The sequence below is a fragment of the Hyaena hyaena genome, unplaced genomic scaffold, assembly GCF_003009895.1.
Source record: "Hyaena hyaena isolate Hyena2069 unplaced genomic scaffold, ASM300989v1 scaffold_115, whole genome shotgun sequence".
Lineage (NCBI taxonomy): Eukaryota > Metazoa > Chordata > Mammalia > Carnivora > Hyaenidae > Hyaena > Hyaena hyaena.
Genome location: NW_024080747.1, coordinates 2,600,733 through 2,627,404, shown reverse-complemented (window position 1 = coordinate 2,627,404; position 26,672 = coordinate 2,600,733). Strand labels below are relative to the sequence as shown.

General features: G+C 38.2%; 1 protein-coding gene across 1 annotated transcript in view; it reads right to left on the bottom strand.

Annotated features, from left to right (window-relative positions):
* Positions 1–26,672, bottom strand: part of SLC27A6 (solute carrier family 27 member 6) — a 73,138-nt gene that overhangs the window by 39,793 nt on the left and 6,673 nt on the right. The window contains exons 2-3 of the mRNA XM_039236700.1: positions 16,213–16,416; positions 1,300–1,458 (exon numbers count right to left, since the gene is read on the bottom strand). Of these exons, the coding sequence (XP_039092631.1) occupies positions 1,300–1,458; positions 16,213–16,416 (363 nt within the window). The remainder of the gene's footprint in view (positions 1–1,299; positions 1,459–16,212; positions 16,417–26,672) is intronic.

Genomic DNA, 26,672 nt, shown 5'->3' with positions numbered 1-26,672 from the left:
AAAAGGAAAAAAATTAAAAAATTAAAAAAAAAAAATAAAACAGGCACTAGGAGAAAATTTTAAGGGCAGAATTAACAGAAAACAAATGATGTTGCCCTGTCTGGAACACTTGTATTCAATTTCAAGGCTTTTATAATCCATCAGCGGCCATTTATGTCAAACTCATTTGAAAACATTAATCTTACAGTCCAATAAACCTTTAAAAAATTCATGTTGTAATTCTATATTTTGACTGCAAATATATTCTTTTTGGGGTGAAAGAAGTAATCAAAATATGTAGGGAGTTGCAAGTGTTAGAGCATGACTAGAGATAAGGGTCAGCCTTCTCCACAGGGATGAAGAATATTCATTTACTTTTGACCTTGAACATGTACATTTTATTTGTTGTTAAAATCTTAAAGGAGCCTTAATATTTCTTGAGGTTGAGAGTTAGTAAGGTAGAGTTGGTAAGATAGCACCAACACACAAGTTCATGGATAGCTGCAGAACTTAACTATAACAACCTAATTTTCACAACAATGTAAATCATCAGACTTTTCTCCAAGGAAAATGCTAATGTCTTGATCCTCGTCTTTATTTATTTTGGACACTGATCATATACTAAATATGCTACTCCATAAAATTCTTTATTGTATTTCAGACATATACGGTATGACATATACACATATACATAATACAGATATACACATATACGGACACATAATCTAAGCATGTTTATGGATGAAATCTACCCAGTCACAAACTCTACCAACTGAGTTACTGGATGCCTGGGGTACCTTGTTTGCAAAGGTAGGCTCAACAATTCCTCCTATGCATTTACCTTTGCAATGTGCATTTACGACTCCTCCTTTCAAGAGGTAAGTTCTGTTTCCCCACCTCTCAAATACTGAATCTGGACTGGCTTTGACCAACAAAATACATATGAAATGTTCTAAATGATTGCTGAGCTTAAGCCTTAATAGCAATGCAGCTTCCACATCCATCCTCTTGGAAGGCTCTGAGCACCATTTAAGAACGCCAGAGTAGATCATCCAAGGATGAGTGACCACATGGAGAAGGAAGCCCAGTCAACAGCCAGCTCCAACCACAAGGCCGAATTTCCAAGGCACTGGTCTTTCCAGTTTCAGGAATAAACTGAGTATGTCATGAAATTATGTCATTTTAATAAAGGTTTGTTGTAATTATATAATAAGCACACAACCACTCTGAATTCTACTGATAGGGTTTCAAACTTCAGTGAACACAAGTTATAATTAATAGGCATTTTGAAAGCTTATCAAACAGAAAATACAAACTTACCTAACTCAATACATCCACCGATTCCCAGAAGAGCTCCTGAGCTATGATACAGAGGAAGAGTTATATAAATGATGTCATTAGCAGTACAGTCGAAAGCCCACAAGCCAGCAGAACCCTGTAAAGCCTGCAGCTGACTGATCACAGCTGGTTTGGGCAGCCCTGGAAGAAAAGAAAAGAAAGGTATGTAATAGAAAGTTTATGCTGGTATTAACCACAGTAGCAATTGAGACAAAATACATCAGAGTACTACATGTACTTGATAGGGGTCCGTGCAAATGTGATCTGCTACTGTAATTAATTCCTAGAATCTTGGATCTACCCAGAAGGATCAAAACTAAAATTATATAGAGTTTTAGGTACTATAAGGCTTCAAAGAGCCATATCTGCAATAAGAATGACAAAAATGTCCCAAATCCAAAAAATGTACACCCAAAAGGAAGCAAATCACAACATAAATCTAAATTATACTTAAAACAGAAATTTTCTAGTTAACAATTCAAATTTCAAGTAAGATTCTGTCCCAAGAACCAGTAATTTTATCATGTTTCATCTGACCTGGAATAAGATCACTATAGAATATAAGATTCAGTAAAACATGATGTTGCAATAATTCTAAACATTCATGATCCAAACATAAATCATCTTTTTTCCTTCCAGTCATCTTCTATGTACAATGGGTTTCTTGTAAACCTTTGTAGCTGTAATTAATGTATAAAATGTTTTGCATACTGTTTTTCATTTTCTTTATTGTTATAGTCTTTTGGATTACGATGCCAGCATAATAAATTCATCCAGTTAATACATAATGCAATATGAAATTGGCTTCTCTGAGACTGAATATCAGCAATTTCATGTTTCAGCATACATTTCCTTAGCATGGGACACAACTTGTTTTCCCAACGATCAGTATCCAATCTTGAATTCATTTGTTAGATTAAATGCTATTTTAGTCCTATTTTGTCAGTTCAAAGAGTTCTAATATTTTTGGAATGTCTTCATGCAGAGGGCCCCAGCCCAAATCTACCTCACCAATGAAGTTACTTCGCTTCACAAAATGCACTGGTGACAAGGAGTATTATTCGTTGTTCCAGAGAGGCACGTCAGAGAAAACACTGGAACAAGCAAATGACAGGATCAAAAGTGAAGAGCAGCAGACAGTAGAACCAGAAGTATAGCCTTTTCCTCTCCCTCCACGCCCCGCCCCCATTCTGATATAGTCCTACTCACTATCTGTCAAAGGTAGGTCACTAATGTCAGCGGCTCTGCAAACTTCCTGCTGCACCTAACTGGACTTTATTTCCCAATTCTAGAAATGGAGTCCTAAATTCCACAATGTGTTTCCCAAACAGAAGTGCTTCCTTATTATTTTCAGCTTGCCTTAAAATCTTATAGTAAAATATACTCCTACAGTGATGTCAGCTGCAAGGCTGTGTCAGTCAGTCCTTCTTTCTCTCCCCTCTGATATACACCTAATGAGACATGTATAACTACCCCCTTCCAAAAGTCCCTCGGCACAGCATACAAGGACACCCCAGAGATCCATCCACTTGTGGACATGAACATGAGTGAACTGGGCCCCTGAGGCGATGGCAGAGTGAGGGAAGTGGTACTGGAGCTGTGGAGGCAGAGAATGGGGTAGCTGGCCCAAGGGCAGGCCAGCATGACCTTGATGGCAGAGGAGGTCACAAGTGAAAGTGGGTGAGTGGTGAACTGGCCTGGCCGCATGTGTTGCAGATGGACGGAACAGTTGCTCTCTCTGAGGAGAGATCACAGGGACTGAGGGGAGGGAAAGAAAAGTGAAAGAGGCAAAGAGAAGTGAAGGGAAGTGACTCCTACTGGTTGCCCCAGGACTCAAGAGGACCACCCATAGACCTCTAGGACACCCTTCCCCTCACCACTTGTGATTTTCCCTACCACGGCAGGGGCACATCCAAAGCCCCAAGTGCTAAGTACCCCCCGCCCCCCACTCTGCCTTTTTTAACTGCTGACAGCTCCAGAAAGAGAAACCAAGAACTAGTGTTATAGCACCAACTTCTTGAAAACAAAAGGAAGGCTCCTAACTACAATCATTTTCAACTGTTGGTATCAAAATAAACACAATCTTGCCTAGGGGCACCTGGCTGGCTCAGCAGGTGGAGGGCAAGACCCTTGATCTTTGGTTTGTGAGTTGGAGTCCCACACTGGTGTAAAGCATTATTTAAAATCTCTACCAGAAAAACCACCTTGCCTGAATAAGAAAGGTATATGGTGGCAGAGGCACTATTCATCAAACACCATGAAAAATCCTGGTAACACAATATAACAAAAAGAAAATGAAAAATTTTCATGAACTGAACCCCAAAATATGGAACACTGCAATATAACTGATACGGAATTTAATATAGCTATTAAAAGGGTGCTTGGGTGGCTCAGTCGGTTAAGTGGCTTACTTTGGCTCAGGTCATGATCTCACAGTTTGTGAGGTCTAGCCCCACATTGGGCTCTGTGCTAACAGCTCGGAACCTGGAGCCTGCTTCAGATTCTGTGTCTCCCTCTCTCTCTATCCCTCCCCCACCCCTGCTGATTCTCTGCCTCTCTGTCTCTCTAAAAAAATAAACATTTTAAAAAATGTTTAAATAGCTCTTATGAAGAAATTCAATGACCTCCAAGAAAACTCAGAAAGACAATATGATGATCTCAGGAAATTAATGAATAGGAGTACTTTACCAGTTCTGGAACTGAAAAATTCAATAAATGAGATGAAAAATGCACTAGAATGCACTGGAAATAGACCAGATCATATGGAAGATAAAATCAGTTAGACGGAAGATAAAAGTATAGAGATGATTCAGGTATAAGAGTAGATGAAAACTAAGATTTTTAAAAAGTGAAGAAAACCTATGAGAACTCTCTGATTTCAATTGAAAAGCCAACAGAAGAATAATGGGTATCCCAGAAGGAGATGAGAGGGAGAGGGGGAAAGAATGAATATTTAAAGAAATGATAGCTGAGAACTTCCCATACCTGGGGAAGAAACTGGGTATACAAGTCCTTGCAGCTAAAAGAACACCTTAGTATTTCAATGTGAAAGATCTTTTCCAACACACATTATATTAAAACTGTCAAAAGCCAATGATAATGAAAGAATATTACAGGTACCCAGGGAGGAAAAACGGACAATGTCTATAAAGTTAGGCTATCATCAGATTTCTCAGCAGAAACTCTACACATCCGGAGAGAATAGAATGAAATATTCAAACTATTGGAAGATATTGGAAGATAAAAGCTGCAAGCCAACAATAAGCCAACTGGCCAAGTTATCTTTTAGATATGAAGCAGAAATAAAGGCTTTCCCAAACAAACAAAAACTGAGAGAATTCACTACCACTAGACCTGACTTACATGAAATATTGAAAGAAGCTCTTTGAGCTGAAACAAAAAGACAAAATTACACAAAACTGTGATTAAGTTGATAAGCAGTCAGTCAGAACTAGAATACTGTAACTCTTTTTTAGAATAGTATAATAAACTCTTAATTATAACATAAAGGATAAAGGAAAGTAGCATTAAAAATAGCTACTGGGGTGCCTGGGTGGTTCGGTGGGTTAAGTATTTGACTTCGGCTCAGGTCATAATCTCCCAGTTCATGGGTTTGAGTCCCATGTCCAACTCCGTGTTGATGGTTTAGCGCCTGGAGCCTGCTTCAGGTTCTGTCTCCTTCTCTGCCCTACTATACTCATGCTCTCTTTCTCTCAAAAAACTTATATAAAAATATAAAGGGTAAGAGTAAAAAAGAACCTTTAGAGGTGAGTGAAGATAAATTGCTATCAGCAGAAAAAGAACTATTTTATCAAAGAGATATTTTTATGTAAATGTTTGGTAACCATGAAGCAAAAATCTAGAGGAGAGACATTAAGCATAAAAAAGGGGGGAGACTGAACACACCACCATGGAAAACTACCAACTTATAAAAGAAGACATAAAGAGAAGGGAAAAGAAACCATGGAAATGCAAAATAACCAGAAGGCAAAAGATAAAATGACCCTAGTAAATCCTTACTTATCAATAATCACCCTAAATGTAAACAAATTGTACTCATGAGTCAAAAGGCACAGAGTGGTTGCATAGGTTAAAACAAGCAAGACCCAGCTATATGCTGCCTAGAGAAGACTCATTTCAGCTCTAAAGGCACACATAGGTTCATAATGAAAGGATGAAAGTTGATATTACAAGAAAATGGAAATGAAAGGAAGGCAGGCATAGCCATATTTATATCACAAAATAGACTTCGGGCCAAATGGGTAATAAGAGAAAGAAGGCCATTATACAGTAAGGGGTCAATACATCAAGAAGACACAATAATTGTAATTATATGTTCTCAACACCTGAGCACCAAAATGTGTTAAGCAATTAATGACAGACCTTAAGGGAGAAATAGATAATACAATAATTGTATGGGACTTCACATTTGATCTTGGTCAAAAGACCAAGAAGCAATTGTAGGGGACTTCAATACCCCACTATCAACAATAGGTAGATCATTCAATAAAAAAAATCAACAGGGAAGCAGTGGAATTGAACTACATTTTAGAACAAATGGATTTAATAAGCATATACAGAACTTTCCATCCAACAGCAGCAGAATACACATTGTTCTCAAATGCAGTGCAGTCTCCAGGGTAGATCACAAAACAGATCTTAGCAAATTTAAGAAGAATGAAATCATGCCAACTATCTTCTCTGACCACAGTGGTATGGAACTGGAAATCAGCAACAAAGAAAAGTTAGATCTACAATTAGTGGAGGCTAAACAACACACTTCTAAACACCCACTGAGTCAAAGAAGAAATCAAAAGGGAAATAAAACATTTATCTCAAAACAAAATGAAGACACAACATAACAAACATTGTGGGATGCAGCAATAGCAGTTCTTAGAAGAAAGCTTATAACTATAAATCCCTACATTAAGAAATTAGAAAGGTCTCAAATAAACAACCTAACTTTACACCTCAGGGAACAAGTAAAAGAAAAAATTAAGCCCAAAGTTAGTAGAAGGAAGGAAATAATAAAGATCAGAGAAGTACAAACCAAAATAAACAATTGAAAAAAATCAATAAAACTAAAAGCTCTTTCTTTAAAAAAGATCAACAAAATTGGTAAACTAGAGAAGAGAGATGAATCACATAAACAAATTAGAAATGAAAGAGAGGACATTACAACTGACACTATAGAAATAAAAAGGATCATGGGAGCTAATATGAACAATTATATGCCAAAAAATTACATAACATAGAAGAAACAGATACATTGCTAGAAGCACACAGCATACCAAGACTCAGTCAGGAAGAAATAGGAAATCAGAACAGATCAATCATGAGTAAAAAGACTGAGTATAAAAAACCCAAAAACTCACCAAAGTGAATTCCCCAGACCAGATCCTTCACTAGAGACTTCTACCAAACATTTGAAGAAAATAATGACAAAGAAGGAACACTTCCAAACTCATTTTACAATGTCAGCATTACTTTGATAACAATACCAAATAAAAATACAAAAAAATATGAAAAACAATATCCTGATTAAAATAGATGCAACAATTCTCAGTGACATATTAGCTAAGCAAATTCTAGAACACAATAAAAGCATGATACACCATGACCAAGTGGGATTTATCCCTGGGATCAAAGGATGGTTCAACATAGGCAAATCAATAAATATCACGTCACATCACATCAATAAGATGAAACATAAAAATCACATGATTATTTCAGTGGACTTAGAAGAAAAGCATTTGATAATACAACATCCTCTTATAATAAAATCCCTTAACACACTATGTATTGAAGGAATATACCTTAATATAATAGGGGCCATATATGACAGACTGACAGTTCAACAAAGAGAAACTGAAAACATTCCTTCTAAGATCAAGAAAGAAGACAAAGGATGCCCACTATTACCATTCTTATTTAATACATTACTGGAAGCCTAGCAAGAGAAATTAGGCAAGATAAAGAAATAAAATGTATCCAAATAGAAAAGAAAGAAGTAAAATTGTCATTATTTGCTGATGATATGATCCTATATATATATAGAAAATCCCAAAGAATTAACCAAAAGACTATTGGAATTAATCAACAATTTCAGCGAAGGGTCAGGATACAAAATCAACACTCAGAAATCAATTGTATTCCTTTACACTAATGATGAATCATCTAGGAAAGAGAAAGAAAACCATCTTATTCACAATAGCCTCAAAAACAATAAAATACTTAGGAATAAATATACTTAAAGAAGTAAAATATCTGTACAATGAAAAACTATAAAACTTTGCTAAAAGATATTAAAGAAGACACAAATAGAAAGACATCCCATGGTCATGGATTGGAAGAATTAATATTATTAGAATTGCCACACTACCCAAAGCTATCTACAGATTCAAAGCAATCACCATCAAAATACCAAAGGCATTATTCACAGAAATACAAGAAATAATCTGAAAATTTGTGTGGAACCACAAAAATCCCTGAATAGCCAATGTAATCCTGAGAAAAAAAAGAAAAAAGCCAGAGGTGTAATGCTTCTGAATTTCAAACTATATACAAATTCACAATAATGAAAACAGTATGGCACTGGCACAAAAACAGGTATATCTACAAATGGAACAGAATGGAGATCCTAGAATTAAACCCTGGCATATATGGTCAACTAATATTTGAAAAGTAAGCCAAGGATACCTAGTGGGGAAAAGATAGTCTCCTCAACAAATGATGCTGGGAATACTAGATAAAGATATGTAGAACAATGAGGGGTGCCTGGGCGGCTCAGTCAGTTAGGCGTGAGCCTTTTGATTTCAGCTCAGGTCATGATCTCACAGTTCATGAGATCAAGCCCCACACCAGGCTCGTGCTATCAGCACTTAAAACACTTTTAAAAAGGTGTTACAAACATATAGAAAAATGAAATCAGACCTCTATCTCACACCATAAAAAAAATTAACTTACCATGTATCAAAAACTTTAAGACCTAATGCAATAAAACTCCCAAAAGAAAATGTATGGAGGCTGCTCACTGATATTGGTCTTGGCAATAATTTTTTATACCGAAAGCATAAACAACAAAAGAAAATTCAACAAATGGGATTACATCAAACTCAAAGTCTTCTTCACAGCAAAAGAAACAGCCAAATAAAAAGACAACCTACAGAATGGGAGAAAATTTCTGTAAACTATGTATCAGATAAGGAATTAATATTCAAAACATGTAAAGAAGTGAATTCAAAAACAGGAAAAAAATTCCAATTACAAATTGGGCAGAAGAAGTAATAGACATTTCTCCAAAGCGTACATCAAAATGGTCAACAGATAGCTGAAAAGATGCTCAACATCACTAATCACCAGAGAAATGCAAATCAAAACCACAGTGAGATATCACCTCACACGTGTTAGAATGACTATAAAGAGACAAGAGACAACAGATGCTGGCAAGGATGCAGTAAAAGGGGAATATTTATACATTGCTCGTGGAAGTGTAAATTGGTCTAAATACTATGGAAAAGAATATGGAGCTTCTTCAAAAAATTAAACATAGATTTACCATACAATCCAATTTCATTTCCGGATATATACCCAAATGAAATGAAAATGTGATTTCACTAAGACATCTGCCTATCCCATGCTTATCACAGCATTATTCACAATAGTCAAGACATGGAAACAACCCAAATGCCCATCAATGGATTAAAAAAACATGTGGTCCATTATTCAGCCATTAAAAAGGAAGCTATTCTCCCATTTGTGACAATATGGATAGACTGTGAGCTCATTATGCTAAGTGAGATAAGTCAGAAAGACAAAGACAAATACTGTATGATATCACTTATATATGGGGGTCTAAAAATTTTAAGCCTACAAAAACCAGAGAGTAAAATGTTGGTTACCAAAGGATAGTGGGGGTCGGGGGGATAAAAGTGATGGTGTTTATGGGTACAAACTTTTAAGGAACAGCAAATAAGCTATAGAGAGCTAATCCACAATACAAGGAATATAACAGTAATATTGTACTATAATTATGTGATATACTAAATATCACTATGTTGTGATATTATAATATATAAATGTTTCAAAGTAACATTTACATACTTTAAACTTACAATGTTACACATAGAACTTAATAAAAATAAGATATAAAATAAAATACGCTTCCATGCCTGATGTTCCAATTTTGTAGCCAAAATCTCCTAGTGCCCACTACATGCTTCTCTGGGTATGCTCTGGCCCCATGCAATGCCCTACTGCTGATCATTTACCTGCTCTGGCTCAACCTCTTTGAAATGATGCTTGATGTTCCAACTGAGATTTGACTCATACTGGTATTTCTATCTCTTTCTATCTCCCAACATAGATGTCACCGCGACCATGAGCACTACCTATCGCATACAAACTAAACTCCAATTTCCTCTCATAGGCCTTCTCTGATTTCATCACATATTTGGTGTTTGCAGTAACCAAAATTACTTACACATTGCACAGGCAACTGGGGCACCATCTTACTAATACTAGGACGTCATTATTTTCTCTGACTCAACATATTCACGGATAAGAGCCAACATTTTCATGGGGTTTTTGGTCATAGCAGCACATGGAGCTATGAACCAGGGGCCTCTGTGATTCCTATACACTTTTACCCTCAAGTCCACCTTGTTGCTGCACCTGCTTTGACATTGTCCAACAAGCTTTGTGCTTGTTGATCTCATATGCAAAGCTGCCATTATCTTGCTCTTTATCCTAACTAAAATTTACTTTTTTTTTTTTTTTTCAAAAGAAATCTCTCTGGCTCTTCCTGACAGCTTGGCATCTCACAACGTCGAAGTTTCTTGTCCTCCACATGCAGAGGGAATCTCTCCAAATCTTCTTGTCAAAGCCACGTATAAAGATTTGGGGTGAGACTAACTTCATCTTCGGCTTTTGATAATTCAATGCCTTTCTCTTCTTCATCCAGAGGATCAAGCATTTATGTGTTTTATGCTTCCAAGAAGTTCCCACTCATGGTCTTTCAGTCACTATATCCCCTACTTCCCACACTGTTCCAGATTTCATGGCAACCCAACTTTAAAAATACCTTTTTTACTTGAGGCTGCAACCACAAATAAGGATGCTTTATCTAGGTGTTTCCTGTGTGCCTATGTCACTCCTTCGGAGCACATTAATAAATGAGTTAGCCATGTTTCCCTTCCTAATTTGGTTAGCTTCAAGTGATAATGACCTTGTTAATTATAAGCCTTCCAAAGTATTCAGTTACATTTTTTGATAAGAGACAACAATTATGAGCTTGTCCAGGAAATGAAAGTGATCAAAAGTCAAGGCTGAAGTTGGAAAGAAGGAAAAAAGAAAAAGGAGATAAAGTCTGTTAAAACAGCATTTTAAAGTTCCCCCTTTAAGGAGTTAGAAAGCACATTAGCATTTTAAAGTCCTTGTGGGGCCCTATGGTGCGGAAACTGATGTTTAAAAAAAATTTTTTTTAATGTTTTTATTGGTTTCTGAGAGAGACAGAGAGGCAGCATGAGCAGGGGAGAGTCAGAGAGAATGGAAGATACAGAATCTGAAGCAGGCTCCAGGCTCTGAGCTAGCTGTCAGCACAGAGCCCGACGTGGGGCTCGAACCCACGAACCGTGAGATCATGACCTGAGCCGAAGTCGGACGCTTAACCGACTGAGCCACCCAGGCGCCCCAGAAACTGATGTTTTTGTTGACGTTCTTTCTCAAACTTGTCTGGTCATAAAGCCCCTTTTCAATTTTTATTGCATTTCTTTAAAGATGTGAAGGCATATGTTGTACAACAGACTTTGAGAAAAGCCACCTGAGGTGGTCTCCAAAGTCCTTTGCTCTCCTTCTGTGAACCCCTAGCTCTGGATCTCCTCAGGTCCGGCAAGAAGTCCAGGCATAGAGGTGGGAGGAAGGCTGTGTCCAGTGAGGTGAGGATCAGGAGGATAAAGGAGGGAGAGATGATGTCATGAGAAATCCAGGTGAGAGGTAGGAATAAATAATTTGGGGAATTCTGGGATAGTTCTGGAAAAATGAACAGAAGCCATAAGGTTAAGGAAAAGGAGAGACAATGAAAAGAAACTGAGATGGTGCTAGCAACTGGCTTCCAGGCATAGGGTGGCAGGTAGTGACCTCGTTTTCTTCCTCCACCTCCTTGTAGGAATGGTCAAACCCATGGTTGCTCTGTCCAGGCTCCAAAAGCTTTCCTAGACATTCCTGAGGCAACCTGACCAAGCCCAGTGAGCAGTAACAGGACTAGATGTTGGCAGAGAGAACAACATGTGTAGACCCTCAAAGCAAAAAGAAAGGAATTACAGATGAAAACAACCAAATTTTGGAAAAGCAGATGGACGGCTGTGGTGATGGACACAGCAGACCCAAAAAGCCGACACAGGACATAAGCCTTGACGAAAGCTGATTTGCCCACACAGAACCCCAGAAAGGCTCAGAAATTTGATTAGCAGGCGCCCTACAGAATGGAAGATAAATACGGAACTATAAACAAGGAGCTCTGTAGGAGTTCTATTTAAGAAACCATGATGTCAGGGCTGTAGAAAAGGGAATCTATAAGATGCTCAACCCTTATTCATTAAACTTTCACATTATCGCCTAAGTCAAGGAAACGTGAATGCCTTCAAAACTGAACTCAACCTTCTCCTTACTGGGAGACAGTCTGTGTTTGCTCAGATCCAGAAATATATTATTTTGGTGACCTTGGGCAAACAGGACTTGGCAGTGGTAAGAATGGCTAGGAAATGTTTACTATCAGCTGAAGGGCTTCCTTACAACCTGCCAACAGGACTTATGAGCAGATTCTCCCATCTCTCCCTTTTTCAAAGCTTCACCTTCGATATCACTTCCTAGCTTGCATCAACACCTTCTTCATTATCAGCATCCTAAGACTTTATAGTGTGAGAATGAAGTGACTTTTATGACAGCAAATGTCATACTAATGTAAATGATCATATTTATTACCATGACAGTCACTAAATTTAGCTCAAGGTTTTGAGTTGCAAAGACAACGTTTTGTATTAGAGCGAGATACCTTTTATTAAAAAAAGGTCAATTAAATCTTTAAGGAGGCTCCATATGGTTTTGTCACACTCTTCGATAGTATTATATTCATAAATCATAACATCTACTGTGTGACCAGTTCTGCATATTGCTCTGCTCTGTTCTTTGTAGGAGGACCCCGCATTGCTTAGACTTTAAGCTAAAAGGGGATGACATTTGTAGAACTTTCCCTGTGTAAGATCACTCACAAATCAATTTTCAGAGAATGTCAATTAATGCTTCTTGATATCTGTTTTACAATTCAAAAGATAATACAACAGTACAGCCCAAGATTGCTTCCACTATTCTGGTAGAACTTATGACATTTATCCTCTGGAAAAGAGAAGCCTCCAGAAACCCCAGGAAGAAGAAATATTGAGCAAACAGGGGAATAAAACAAAGTCTGCTTTTTCCTTCAACTCCCTTTCACATTTGACTCACTTCACACTTTTAGATTCCTGTCTGAGGAATCTGAATTGTCCACAAATAAAAACTGAAATACACTGACAGTCATGAATCCCATGACAAAATGTCCTTTACAATGAAACCAATCAGTCCACAAATTCCACTCAGGCACACGGAGCCTGTAGTTCAGGATTTGTTTTGGGGAGCTTCATGTGTGTTTCTGTGTATGAAGTCGATATTTAATGAAATCCTCTAGGGTAAAGGACAGAGGCCAAAATAAACTAAAAGATAACAGATATTGGCAAAAATAGAGACAAGGCAAAGAGGAGAAATTTTCAAAAAAATTATTGCTAATATTCTGAGAGATATGAGATAATAAATAACAATACAAAATAACATGGTACAAAAAGAGGCATTTTCAGAGAACAGAGGTATAGAAGATAAATCTCTCAAGAAGTACATGAAAAGTAAGAGAAGGAAAATGGGATAAAAAGATTAGAAAATTAATAAGTCAGCCCAGGAGGACCAACTTTAAAAAGTTAGTTTCAAAGACAAAAGAATAAACAAACAAATATAATATAAGGAAGAAATGGGCAGAAAGGATAGCAATAAAAAGGGAAAGAGAAAGGGATGGAGAACTTCGTTTTTCATTTAATTTCCAAGTACCTAGACTTGTAAGACATGAGTCTCCAGACAGAAAAGGCCTACAAATTTCCCAGGAAAAATGTATAAATAAGACCAGGCCCAGTAGAAGTCATCACCAGCTTAGAGATTACTGACGCTTCACAGAAGATAATAAAAATTCCCCCCAAAAGGAAAACAAGACCAGCTTGGGTGTAGAGTCAAAGAAATCAGAAAGGAAATGATGTCTCATTGTGTGTCCTGGAAGTCAGAAGATGGTGCCATGTCCTCTAATCCTGGCACAGAAATGTTTCCAACCTAGGATATGACACGGATAAATAGAAGGGTAGAAAAAGGACATTTCTGGATGTGAGGACTTAACAATTCATCTCCTAAATACTCCTTAGCAGACAGCTACTGAAAGCAGGGCAGCAAGAAAATTAAAAACAAACCAAAGAAACCAATTTAGGATCTAGGAATTGAGGGGGCCAGTAAAAAAAAGAAAGAAAGAAAGAAAAAAGAACTGAAAGGAATTCCCAGGACAATGGTGAAAAATAAGCCCAGATGGTCAGAGACAGCAAGAGGTAGAGACCAATCCTGTCAAAAAAATTTTTTTTAAATATTTTTATTTATTTCTAGGAGAGAGAGAGAGAGACAGCGTGAGCAGGGGAGGGTCAGAGAGAGAGGGGGTCACAGACTGAAACAGGCTCCAGGCTCTGAGCTGGCACTCAGCACAGAGCCCGACGCGGGGCTCGAACCCACGAACCACGAGATCATGACCTAAGCGAAAGTCGGACGCTTAACCGACTAAGCCACCCAGGCGCCCCCAATCCTGTCAAAATTAATTATCACACATGATTAGTGGGATGTTGGGGAAAGAAAGTTTCTGCACCAGAGAGAAAAAAATGAGTGGAGAGGAAGAGTGGTTGGTGACAGAAGGCAAATCCTCATTTCCATCATGGAAAATCAGGAGATACTTTTCCGTTAAGAATCTACTAGGGGCACCTGGGTGGCTCAGCCGGTTGAGCATCCGACTTCGGCTTCGGTCATGATCTCACGGTTCCTGGGTTCAAGCCCCGCATTGGGCTTTGTGCTGACAGGTCAGAGCCTGAAGCTTGCTTTGGATTCTGTGTCTCCCTCTCTCTCTGACCCTCCCCTGCTCATACTGTCTCTCTCTCTCTCTCTCTCTCTCTCTCAGAAATAAATAAAACATTAAAAAATTTTTTTTAAAGAATCTACTAAATATCCAGTAAGATACTTATTCTGTTTAGAGAAACAGAGGTGATTCTAAAAAGAAGATCTAAAATACTGACTGTATTTGGTTTGGGGAAGGAGAAATTGTTGGGGGGGGTTGCAGGGTGCTTTTCTCTAAAATTTCTAAAACCATTAGATTTTTTTATCTCTTCACTATAACTTTAACACAAATAATTATCAAACAAAATCAAAATTGTAGTGCTTTTGCTTTCAGGCTGTCATACAAATGCATTAAACAATCTGGTTTCAATCTTGAAAAACAAAAAGTTGTTACTAGTGGCTTTGGCATGTTCTCTTTGGGGCTGGGGGGAGTGGCGAAGATTATTTGGAAGACCAGTCACTTTATATTTTTAGCAAGAAAAGAGCCATACAGATAGATTGGTTAAGTACCTTCTGAAGAAGTTTTTAAAGCCTATCATTTCTGAAATGTTATTGTCTCTTTTAAAGTCCAAAGTCAGACTGAATGTATGCCGACAACTTGATATACATTAGCCTTTTCCAGTTCATGTATCAAGACCGTTCTAAATGAAGTCAAAAGCACAGTCTACTCTCCAGTCTAAAAGAGATCATTGTTAGCCTCCAAACAGTAAAAAAAAAAAAAAAAAAAAGAGAGAGAGAGAGAGACACAGACAGGCGTGCGTGCGCGCCTGCACACACACAGAAGAGGAAATGGAAAAAAAAAGTAAGAAAACTTTTTATTTAATAGTAGTTTGCTTGCAATACTGCCTGTGCTTAGGAAATAAGAGACAATATTTTTAATGTGCTTACTTCAAACCTCCAATCATCTTCACACTAACTACAAAAGCGTATTTAGCCTACCATAAATGCCATTCAACTTTTCCTAAGAATCAATTGAGATTAACATTTTTTTAAATTTTTAGGCAGTTTAATTATTCTTTTTATTTTGGTGTGTTGTTATTTTACATCCCCCCACCCCCCAAAAGGGGTGAATGATCCTATTTTGTATCTTCTCCCAAACCTGCAGGACTTCCAAGACTTCCTGTTTGTCACATGTTCTGATCACCCTAAGGAAAAACTGGGAGAGCCAGCTACAGGTGCTTAAATTACAGCTATAGCTGGATTGTGTTTAGGATTTAACATGGTACAACAGAATACAGAAGACCATTTCAAAAAAGACTAATGGATTTGGAATCCAGGAAGATAATTAGAAACGACTTCAGCTAATCTCTTCCTTTTATGTATCAGGAATCTTAGGGAACAGAGAAGCTCGTAGTTATCTGGCCGAAGAAGTTGGTCAAATTTCACACTCTAAGCAACTGCACTGGGTCAAAGGCTTCGGACATGCCAGTGTCCTTCACTGAATTGAGCTTAAATAAAATCTTTCTAAATGAGACAGTGGCCAAGTGAACATGGTGATTTGCCACGTTGCAATTAGAGCAATTAGCTTTTTTCATCCAGGCTTAAGGCTTCTAAGATCTAAGAGCCTCAGGACTTCTTGGATGCTTTCTCAGATGTTTGCGGAATACCCAAGGTGACTGCCGTTACTTTGCAAATATGTTGCTTTCTTTTTAATTCTCAAGGACAAATGGATCATACCTGTGGTTCCAGAGGTAAAGATGTAAAGATGAGCAGACTTGAGGCTCGACGTGGCATGGTGGCAGCGTGGCACTGGCTTGTCGGATGCCATGCTCAGTTTTTCTTTGAGTGAAATCATGCCTCGTGGAGCAGAATCACTCATTGCCCAAACACTGATACCTCCTGGGAGACTCGGAAGGATGTCTTCGACAGTTCCAAGCAAATCTAAAAACCAAAGGTTTACGAATACATAAATAAACCATAAATCGCAACCATTAACCTGTGTTTTCTTTTCTCTGTTGGAACAGGGATGATAAGTAAATATAACACTGACTTCCTTTCCATTAGGACAACTAATATCATAGCCATTTTATGATTCTGATTCAATAGGACCAGATGAAAGGGAAATCTGGTTATCATCTGACTTAATAAGTTCAAATAGGCTGATTCAAATTGAATTTCAGAGACACCATTGTTCAGATTATGCTTTTTTCCAGTTTTTAGATGGAACTCTGTTTTTATACCCTGCTTTAAATCCACACTCAGGACACTACAGTAAACGTTTTCCTTGAAATACATCTCAGTAGCTCATTATTCCCCCCAAAACTGTCTGTCACTGTTTAATTCTACCATAAGGCAATACATCCAGGAGATTCGCCGGACCCTTCTGGTATCAAGATCACTGTGATTTAGAGACCTTTTCAGAGTCGAAAATTAAGTTAAGGAAATTTAGAGATGTGCTTCTCTCCGGATCAGGATAATGAAAAATCAGTTTTGGGTCATCTGGGTGGCTTGGTCGGTTGAGCATCCAACTTTGGCTCAGGCTGTGATCTCACGGTTCATGAGTTCAAGCCCTGCACAGGGCTCACTGCTGTGAGCCTGTCAGTGCTGAGTGCACTGTGGATCCTCTGTCCCCATCCCTCTCTGCCCCTCCTTTGCTTGCACTCTCCCTCTCAAAAAATAAAACATTTTAAAAGTGAAAGTCTTTGAAAGCAAAAGGAGGAAATGAACCCCATCCAGAAAAGGCAGTAAGATCCTCAGTTCCCAGCAAGGAGCAACAGTGGCAGGTAGGAGCAGGCTGATGACAGCAGCACCCTCCGTCAGCAGCAGTGGGACCCAAGGCCAAGCAAAAAGGGAGGCTGAGGAGTAGAAAAGCCTGAAACACTGGTGTGCTCAGGCCTGAAGATCTTGAGAGTCTCATAAGACAAAGAATCTGGGTTGCAATAAAGGTTTCAGACAGGAGAACAGGACACCTCTCCCAAGAGGCATCTACCATATAGGGAACGACAAAACACCTGGAGAGGAGAGGCTATGTTACGTTAATTTGGGAGACTGAACCAAACCTTCTTAATCTGGTCATTAATGTAGACGAAAATGTCATCTGCTCAGGGGGAGAAGTAGGTAGAGAAAAAGCACGACAGAAGATGGGCATGAGTCCCTGAGGAGGAAATATTTAGTAAGGCACCCAGCACACTGTAGGATATAAAGCAAGCAGGGCATCTCATTCTTGGAGAGTCTTTGTAGAAGCCAGTGAGGAGGCCTTCTCTTTTTTTCCAGAGTAGAGACACAGTTATAATGTATTTTAAATTCTTTTAAAATTTAACACTTCCTACTTTAATATGGATCTCTATCAGTGAAGTTTGACTTTCCCATTCCACAAGGTGCTCCGATTTTAGTTTGGTATTCCTATAAAATGTCTCAGTTGCCTGAGATATAAGGGATTTCTGAGGGCTACATTCATTTATCTTAAAATCTACATTATTGTCATTGAAGATATGAAAAACTAATACCCCACTAGTCTGTAGAGTTAATGCAAGGAATGCCAAAATTATCAACAACCACCAAAAGCTAGGATGAGTCAAGGGAAGATTTTTTTCTTAGACTCTTTAGAGAGAGCTGGGCCCTCCAACAGTTTTATTTTGGACTTCTAGCCCCAGAACTCTGAGAAAATAAATTTCTGTTGTTTTCAGCAACCTGGTGTGTGATACTTTATTTTAGCAGCCCTGGGAAATTAATACACCAAGGTCACAAGTTGGTGGACAGAATTGTTATCCTTTTTTAAAAAAATTAATTAATTAATTTTTGAATTTATATCCGAGTTAGTTAGCATATAGTGCAACAACGATTTCAAGAATAGATTCCTTAAAGCCCCTTACCCATTTAGCCCATCTCCCCTCCCACAACCACTCAAGCAACCCTCTGTTCTCTGTATTTAAGAGTCTTTTATGGTTTGTTCTCCTCCCTGATTTTATATTATTTTTGCTTCCTTTCCCTTATGTTCATCTGTTTTATACATATTATATTATTATTCATATAATTGAAGTCATATGATATTTGTCTTTCTCTGACAAATTTTACTTAGCGTGATACCCTCTAGTTCCATTCACGTAGTTGCAAATGGCAAGATTTCATTCTTTTTGACTGACAAGCAATACTCCATTGTATATATACACCACATCTTCTTTATCCATTTATCCATTGATGGACATTTGGCCCTTTTCAAACTTTGGCTATTGTCGATAGCACTGCTATAAACACTGGGATGCATGTGCCCCTTTGAAACAGTACACCTGTATCCTGTGGATATATGCCTAGTAGTGCACTTCTGGGTTGTAGGGTAGTTCTGTTTTTAATTTTTGAAGAACCTCCATACAGTTTTCCAGAATGGCTGCACCAGTTTGCATTCCCACAAGCAGTGCAAAAGAGATCCTCTTTCTCTGCATCCTCACCAACATCTGTGTTTGCCTGAGTTGTTAATGCTAGTCATTCTGATGGGTGTGAAGTGGTATCTCATTGTGGTTTTGATTTGTATTTCCCTGAGGATGAGTGATGTTGAGCATTTTTTCAAGTGTCTGTTAGCTATCTGGGTGTCTTCTTTGAAGGAGGGTCTATTCATCTTTTACTCATTTCTCCACTGGATTATTTGGTTTCTGGGTGTTGAGTTTGATAAGTTCTGTATAGATTTTGGATACTAACCCTTTATTTGCTATGTCATTTACAAATGTCTTCTCCCATTCCATCAGTTGCCTTTTAGTTTTGCTGATTGTTTCCTTCGTTGTGCAGAAGCTTTTTATCTTGATGAGGTCCCAATAGTTCATTTTTGCTTTTGTTTCCCTTGTTTCTGGAAATGAGTAAGATATTGTTGAGGCTTAGGTCAAAGGGGTTTTTATCAGCTTTCTCCTCGAGGATTTTGATGGCTTCCTGTCTTGCATTTAGGTCTTTCCTCCATTTTCAGTTTATTTTTGTGTATGGTATAAGTAACAAGAAGAGATAGAAAATTTGAACAAACCCATAACCAGCAAAGAAATTGAATTAGTAATAAAAAATTCTTCATAGCATTATGGTCTGAAAATATACACAGTATGATCTCAGTCTTTTTGTACTTGTTGAGGGCTGTGATGTATTCTGGAGAAAATTCCACGTGCACTCAAGAAGAATATATATTCTGCTACTTTAGGATGAAATATTCTGAATTTATCTATTAAGTCCATCTGGTCCAATGTGTCATTCAGAGCCATTGTTTCCTTGTTGATTTTCTGTTTAGATTATCTTTCCATTGCTGCTAGTAGGGTGTTGAAGTCCTGTACTATTATGGTATTATCATCAATGAGCTTATGTTTGTGATTTATACATTTAGGTGCTTCCACATTTGGAGCATAAATGTTAACAATTTTTAGATCTTGGTGGATAGACCTGTTAAGTATGATAGAATGTCCTTCTTCATCTCTGGCTATAGTCTTTCTTTTAAAATCTAGATTGTCTAAGTATCGTTTTCTTTTGGGGACCATTAGCATGATAGATGGTTCTCCATTCCCTTACTCTCAATCTGAAGGTGTCTTTAGGTCTAAAATGGGTCTCTTGTAAACAGCATATAGATGGATCTTGTGTTCTTATCCACTGTGTTACCTTATGTCTTTTGATTGGTGCATTTAGTCCATTGACCTTTAGAGTGAGTACTGAAAGATATGATTTATTGCCATTATGTTGCCTGTAGAGGTGGAGTTACTGGTTGTGTTCTCTGGTCCTTTCTAGTCTTTGTTGATTTTTTTTCCCTTTTCTCCCCTCAGAGAGTCCCCCTTAAAATTTCTTGCAGGCTTGGTTTAGTTGTCACAAACTCCTTTAATTTTTGTTTGTTGGGAAACTTCTTGATCTCTCCACCTTTTCTGAATGACAACCTTTCTGGATAAAGAATTCTTGGCTGCATATTTTTCTGATTCAGTACACTGAATATATCCTGCAACTCCTTTCTGGCCTGCCAAGTTTCTGTGCACAGGTCTGCCGCAAAGTCTTAAGGACTTTTTTCCCTTGCTGGTTTCATGATTCTTTCTTTGAGTATTTGACTATGATATGCCTTGCTAATGGTTGTTTTTTGTTGAATCTAATAGGTGTTCTCTGTGCCTCCTGGATTTTGATGTCTGTGTCTTTCCCCAGGTTAGGAAAGTTTTACAATATGACTTGCTCACAGAAGCCTTCTACTCCTTTTGCTGTCTCTTCATTTTTTGGGACCTCTATGATTCAGATGTTATTCCTTTTTAATAAGTCACTAAATTCTCCAATTCTTATATCAGGCTCTTTTACCGTAGTTTCCATCTTTTTTTCTGCTTCATTATTCTCCATAAATTTGTTCTCTATATCACTGACTCCCTGGTCTGCTTCATCTATCCTTCCCACTGTGGCATCCATTCAAGACTGCAGCTCAGTTATAGAATTTTTAAATTTCATACTGAGTAGGTTTTACTTCTTTAATCTACACAGAAAAGGATTCTAATCTATTTTCTACCCCAGGTAGTAATCTTACTATTGTGATTCCAAATTCTGGTTCAGACATCGTGCTTGTATCTGGATTGATTAGGTCCCTGGCTGTCATTTCTTCCTGTTCCTTCTTTTGAGGTTAATTCCTTCATTTCATCATTTGAAGTTAGAAAAGGAATTAATAAAGTAAAAAAAATGTTTAATTAAAAAGAACACAAAAAAATAAAATAAAACGTACTAGAGCCTAGGTATATTTTGGTCTGGTGTTGAGAGAAGTTTGAGAGATTAGAGAAAAAAGGAAAAATAAAAAGAGGAAAAAAGAGGGGAAAAAAGGAAAACATTTGAAAATTTGAAAAAAATGAATTCAGTAAAGTAGAAAAAATTAAACAATGAAAGTAAAATAGAATTTTAAAACTTTACACAAATGTAAAAAATACAGTAGAAAAAATAAAAGAAAAATCTTAATTGGAAAATAAAAATAAATGTTTTCCCTTTCTGTATTTAAGAATAAGAAAAGAAAAAGAAAAACAATGAGTAGATGGACCAGCAGACAGAATGAAATACGATTGAAATTACATTTGGTTTCCCCTAGAAGTCAAACTATGAAGCACTTTGTAGTCTCTAAACTTCGCAGGCAGAGAAACTTGTGGTGGTCCTGAAGTGTGGTTAGCCCAGTTGGGCAGGGCTTAGTGTAACAGCTCTCTTGTCCACTAGATGGTGCTGCTTGGCTTACTGCGGTGGATTGCTGTGGCATGGGTAGATGTGTATGCACATGCACCAGTGAAAATGGCATCACCCACCCACCCAGTCTCTAGTTTCAGAACTCTGTGCTCTCCCCAACCGGCAATCAAGTACCCCTCCTTTTACTCCGGCTTCCGTCCACTCTCTCCTTCTACACTGCCTGTGACCAAGCCGTCAGGCTGCCAGGTGGCACCTCCTTCCTGAGTTTTATCTCAGATGGAGCTATGCTTCCTAAACCCCTCACTTCTGAGGGACAGTGGCCTTGACTTGCTCAGACCCTCTGAGGGAGGGTCTTACTGAGCAATGGCGGGGTACCAGCCCACTCCCAGAAACGTTAGCAGGACCATGCTGCTCCCAATCCCTAGAAACTATGGCTGGGTGCCAGACCCAGAAAAAGTTCGTGCAGTTATGTAGCAACAGCGTTTCAGGGATTATGGTAAATCACCACACACATGTGGCACCAGGCTTTACCCTTAATGTCCTTGTTCCAGCACCAGATAATGTGGTGTTCTTTGGGTTCTCCTTTGCCTGTGTGGAGACTGCACAGCCTCTACCAAATGTCCTCCCAGCAGCGAAACCACTACTCCCTGTGTGGCCTGAGGGCCCCTTGGAGCTTGCTCTCTGCTCCTGGGGATTTGCCCTTCCCACCAGAGTGCAACCAGGTATTGAGCTGTGGAGTTTCAGACTCTGTGCTCCTCCTGTTTATAAAATCTTAATGGAATTTAAACTCCTGTTCTCTTTTTTCCCTTTTGTGTTCAGTCTCTTGCAGATGTTTGCACTCTTCCACTTTCTTTTCAGCTACTTTCGGGGGTGGTGCTTTACCCATACTTTCCCCATGTCTCTATCCTTTCTTCACAAGCAAAAAGAGCTCCCTGCCCTCCGCGGCTTCTCTCTCTCCCAGTTCACTTCTCTATGCCGAGTACCTGCTGAGTTCTGTGGTGGAGATTGTGCAGATTGTTGTGTTAATCCTCTAATCAGTTTTCTAGGTGTGCAAGATGTTTTAGTGTTGACCTGGTTGCATTTCAGGGATGAGAGACACACACACAAACCTTCCATGCTGTTCCACCATCTTGACCCCACCTCCAGAGGGTTGTCTGATAATCTCTAAAATCTATATACTACCTCATTAAAAAAATCAATTATAAAAGAAAATATTCATGGTGCTGTGTGGCTCCGTAGGTTGAACATTCAACACTTGGATTTGGCTCAGATCATGATCTCACAGTTTATGAGATTGAAATCCACCTTGGGCTCTGCACTGAGCATGGAGTCTGCATGGGTTCTCTCTCTCTCTTTCTCTCTCTCTCTCTCTTGCGCTCTCTCTCTCTCTGCTCCTCTCACCCCCAAATTAATAAACATTAAAAATAATGTTATTAAATATTAAATATACCCTGGTAAGAATGCTCAAGTACATGTAGATATGAATATTTCCATCCACACAATTATATTTTTTTTCTAATTTTTAAACAAAACTTTAAAAGTAATTACAAGATGTATTTGAAGCTGAACTCAGGGTGCTGCATTCCACACTTTTTTGGAAATGTCAATCAGTTTCTGGTTACCTCAAAAAGCAATCTGTCAGCCACTATTTAATTCTACCCTAATCTAACACATTTGAGAAAAAACTCATGATTTACTTCCTCAAACCATATCATTCAAATCGATCACAAAGAAACAACAAGAGAAATATGCCAGATGGGACCAGGTAGCTCACAAGTAAAACCTGCAATAAAACAAGGGAAACACAGAAAATGACAAGGAATTCATAGGCAGGCGGAAGGAAGCCAGACTGGGACTTAAACTACTTTGTATTAATTTTCATTCCTATAACAAATCCAAATAAAATAAACTGTAGGAGTCCAGAGTTCCATGGAGCATACACAGCACACTGCAAGTTGCTTTGGTAAGAAGAAGTGAAAAATCACAAGGAATGCTGGGGGAAGAACAAGCCATAAATAAATGAAAAAATAGGACAAGCAAATGATCTAGACTTTCTATTTTCCTTTCCTTTTATTTTAAGAACTCTTTCTCACATTTTGAATGTATAAGTACAAGTCTCTGAATGGACTCATTTCATTATCTTAATTTCAAATCGCTCATGGGGACTTGTAAATTAACAATACAAACTTTTATATGTTCGTAATGATATATATGTCTAAATAAGCAAAATAAGTGCAAAGAAAGTTACAATATGACAAGCTCTGGCCCCAAATCTTTGTTGGAATTGTAGAGCCTAAAGAAATACTCAGAGGCACCTGACTTGTTCACTTGGTTAAGTAATGGACTTTTGATTTCAGCTCGAGTCATGATCTCATGGTTCACGGGGTTACAGCCCAGACTCTGGCTTCGTGGTGCCTGTGCAGAGCCTGCTTAGGATTCTCTCTCTCTTTCTTTCTCTGCCCCTCCCCTGCTCTCTCAAAATAAATAAACAGACTTTAAAATATATATATATAGAAAATAAAAAAATAAACACTCAAAGTTGTCAAAGAGTCAGATTTTTCCAAAAAAAGGAAGTGAGTAGATTCCTAAGAATTAGAGGAAATACAATTTAATTCCCTCCATATACTAAAATTAAACTGATTTAGCTGAAACACTTAGAATTCCACAGAACTCTGATCAAACAAATTATTTCCTCAGGAGTAGTGGAAAATGTGGGTGAGGATAGTGAAAACTGAAGTAAAAATTTGCAGTCTTGCAGAAGATAAAAGTATTATTTTATTTATCATGGCCAATTTATCTTAACAAAACAAAAAGTTTCAGTGTAATTTTGAATTGTAAATTCTAAATCTTAAGTCCTGACACAAAAGAGCATTTCTTTAAATGCCTCAAGTAAACTTGGCTGTGTTTCATGAAGATTTACTCTTTAGTGAAGGGTACTACCATTGAGACCCAGAGAACTGTAACATCTTAAAGGAATGATATGTACCGTAATCCATACTTGAGTGGACTGTGCCTGGCACACGCACTGGAGGTACTGGATAGAGAACTGTTTACCGAGCTGAGCTCTGCTCATGGGATCAACTCTGGAAGCAGGTTTTGACAGAAAACTACCATAAGAAGTGAGACAGCTGAATATTCTATGACCTTTAACTAAGTTGACATTACAGAACAAGGCTGTCATGGAGAAGGCTTTCAAAGAAATGGTTCTTTTAAAAGCACATATTATTGAAGCACCTGGGTGGCTCCATTGGTTAAACATTTGACTCTTGACTCCATCAGCTCAGGTCATGATCTCATGATTCATAAGTTCAAATCCTGACTGGTCTCACAGTTCAAGCCCTGGTTGTGATCTCATGGCTCATGAGTTTGAGCTCCATGTCAGGAGCTGAGCTGACAGCTCGGAGCCTGCTTACAATTTCTCTCTTTCTCTCTCTCTGTCCCTCCCCTGCTTGTGTGCATGCATACTCTCTCCTCTCTCTCAAAATAAATAAGTAAACTTAAAAAAACACATATTATTTCTCAATTACGCAAGGCATTTCATTAGGTGGTGCTGCAAGCATAAAAACAGGTAAGTTGTGATCTCTGTTTATGATCCTTCAGCACTTTTTGTACCAATAAATTTGTTTCTACATCAAGTCTCCCACTCCTATTTATGACACTACAAATGCAATGAGTAAAATTTAATATATCATTCTACTATGCCATTAGCATCAATTATGTATTAAAGGGTTTGCAAAGGAATAGCTTGTGGCCCTTAATACATTGGCAAACACTTGAACTCTTAGGTAAGAAGAAAACTTATATGAAATTCAACTACAAACAATTATATTGAGCTTCCCCCACCACAAACCAAGAATCACACAGAAACCAAAGTGAAATTATAGACCTCACTGCAGATTTGTAACTACCATCCTGCTACTTAGAATAGCTTTTCAGCAGCTTAGAACAGGTTTTTCATAGAAAGTAGGGGCAGGCTCTGGTTTCTAAGAAGCTGATATTTAGTTGATATGCTAACAAATATTAGTTTGTTAATTATCATAATAAGCCTAGGAAGGGCACAGAAGCACAAAACTTTCCATTGTGATAACATATTCTTCCCTGAAATGATTTTATTAGCTGCCCTGAACATATGCGAGTGAGTTTATAAGGGGGGTTATGTGTTTTCACTTTTGGCCATTTCCACCCATTTTGAGGAACAGACATCATATCTCTTATGGGTAAAATTGTGAACAAAAGTAGAACACTTCATTTGACTTTCTTTCTAGCACATCTCCCATTGCCAGTGAATGATTATCACTCGAATGGGACCACAATGCCACGGTGTATGCGGCTTACTATTTTTCAATGACAAAGTAGTAAAACCTAGTAAATGCATAGAAAAACTCTCTAGACCCAGACGAATCAGTAAGTAAATGAGAAACTGATAAAAAGGCAATTCTGAGGTGGTATTTCTACACATTTTGGACCCCATCAGAGTTCTTTTGCACAGTCCTTTTTGGTTATAAATGGAAGAATCCTCTTTTTTCTTGGCCACAGAAGAACTAACCAATCTGGCTCCTGAGTTGTGTCTGACACTCTTCCAGCCCTGGTTGCTGAGGACTGGGAAACAGATATGGCTGCAACGCTCCTGGGGAGGACAGAAGAGCTGCTTAAACCCAGTTCACATGGGCCGCGTGCCATGTGCCCGAATCTCCCTCCTGTCAGCCCTCTGCCCACAGCAATGAAAGAGACTCTGAGTTTGTATATATGTCTCTGCTGCTCTGCAATTAAAAATAATTATAGCAACGATTTAATGAATAGATACTATGGTCCAGGAACTCTGTTGCGTTCTTTAGGTTTAATTCACACAAGACCCAATGATACTCGCTGATCATCTGCTATGTGTCAGCAGTCAGTTAATATCAGAGTTAGGTTTCAAGCCCAGGTTAGGCTGCTCCAAGATGGGTATTTCTCCCATTTAACTCTGCCACTTCTCTAAGCAGGCATGATCTCCTTTTAAATAGTTTTTACTCCTGCCAGTATTCAAATATCATCCCCTTACAGTAAAC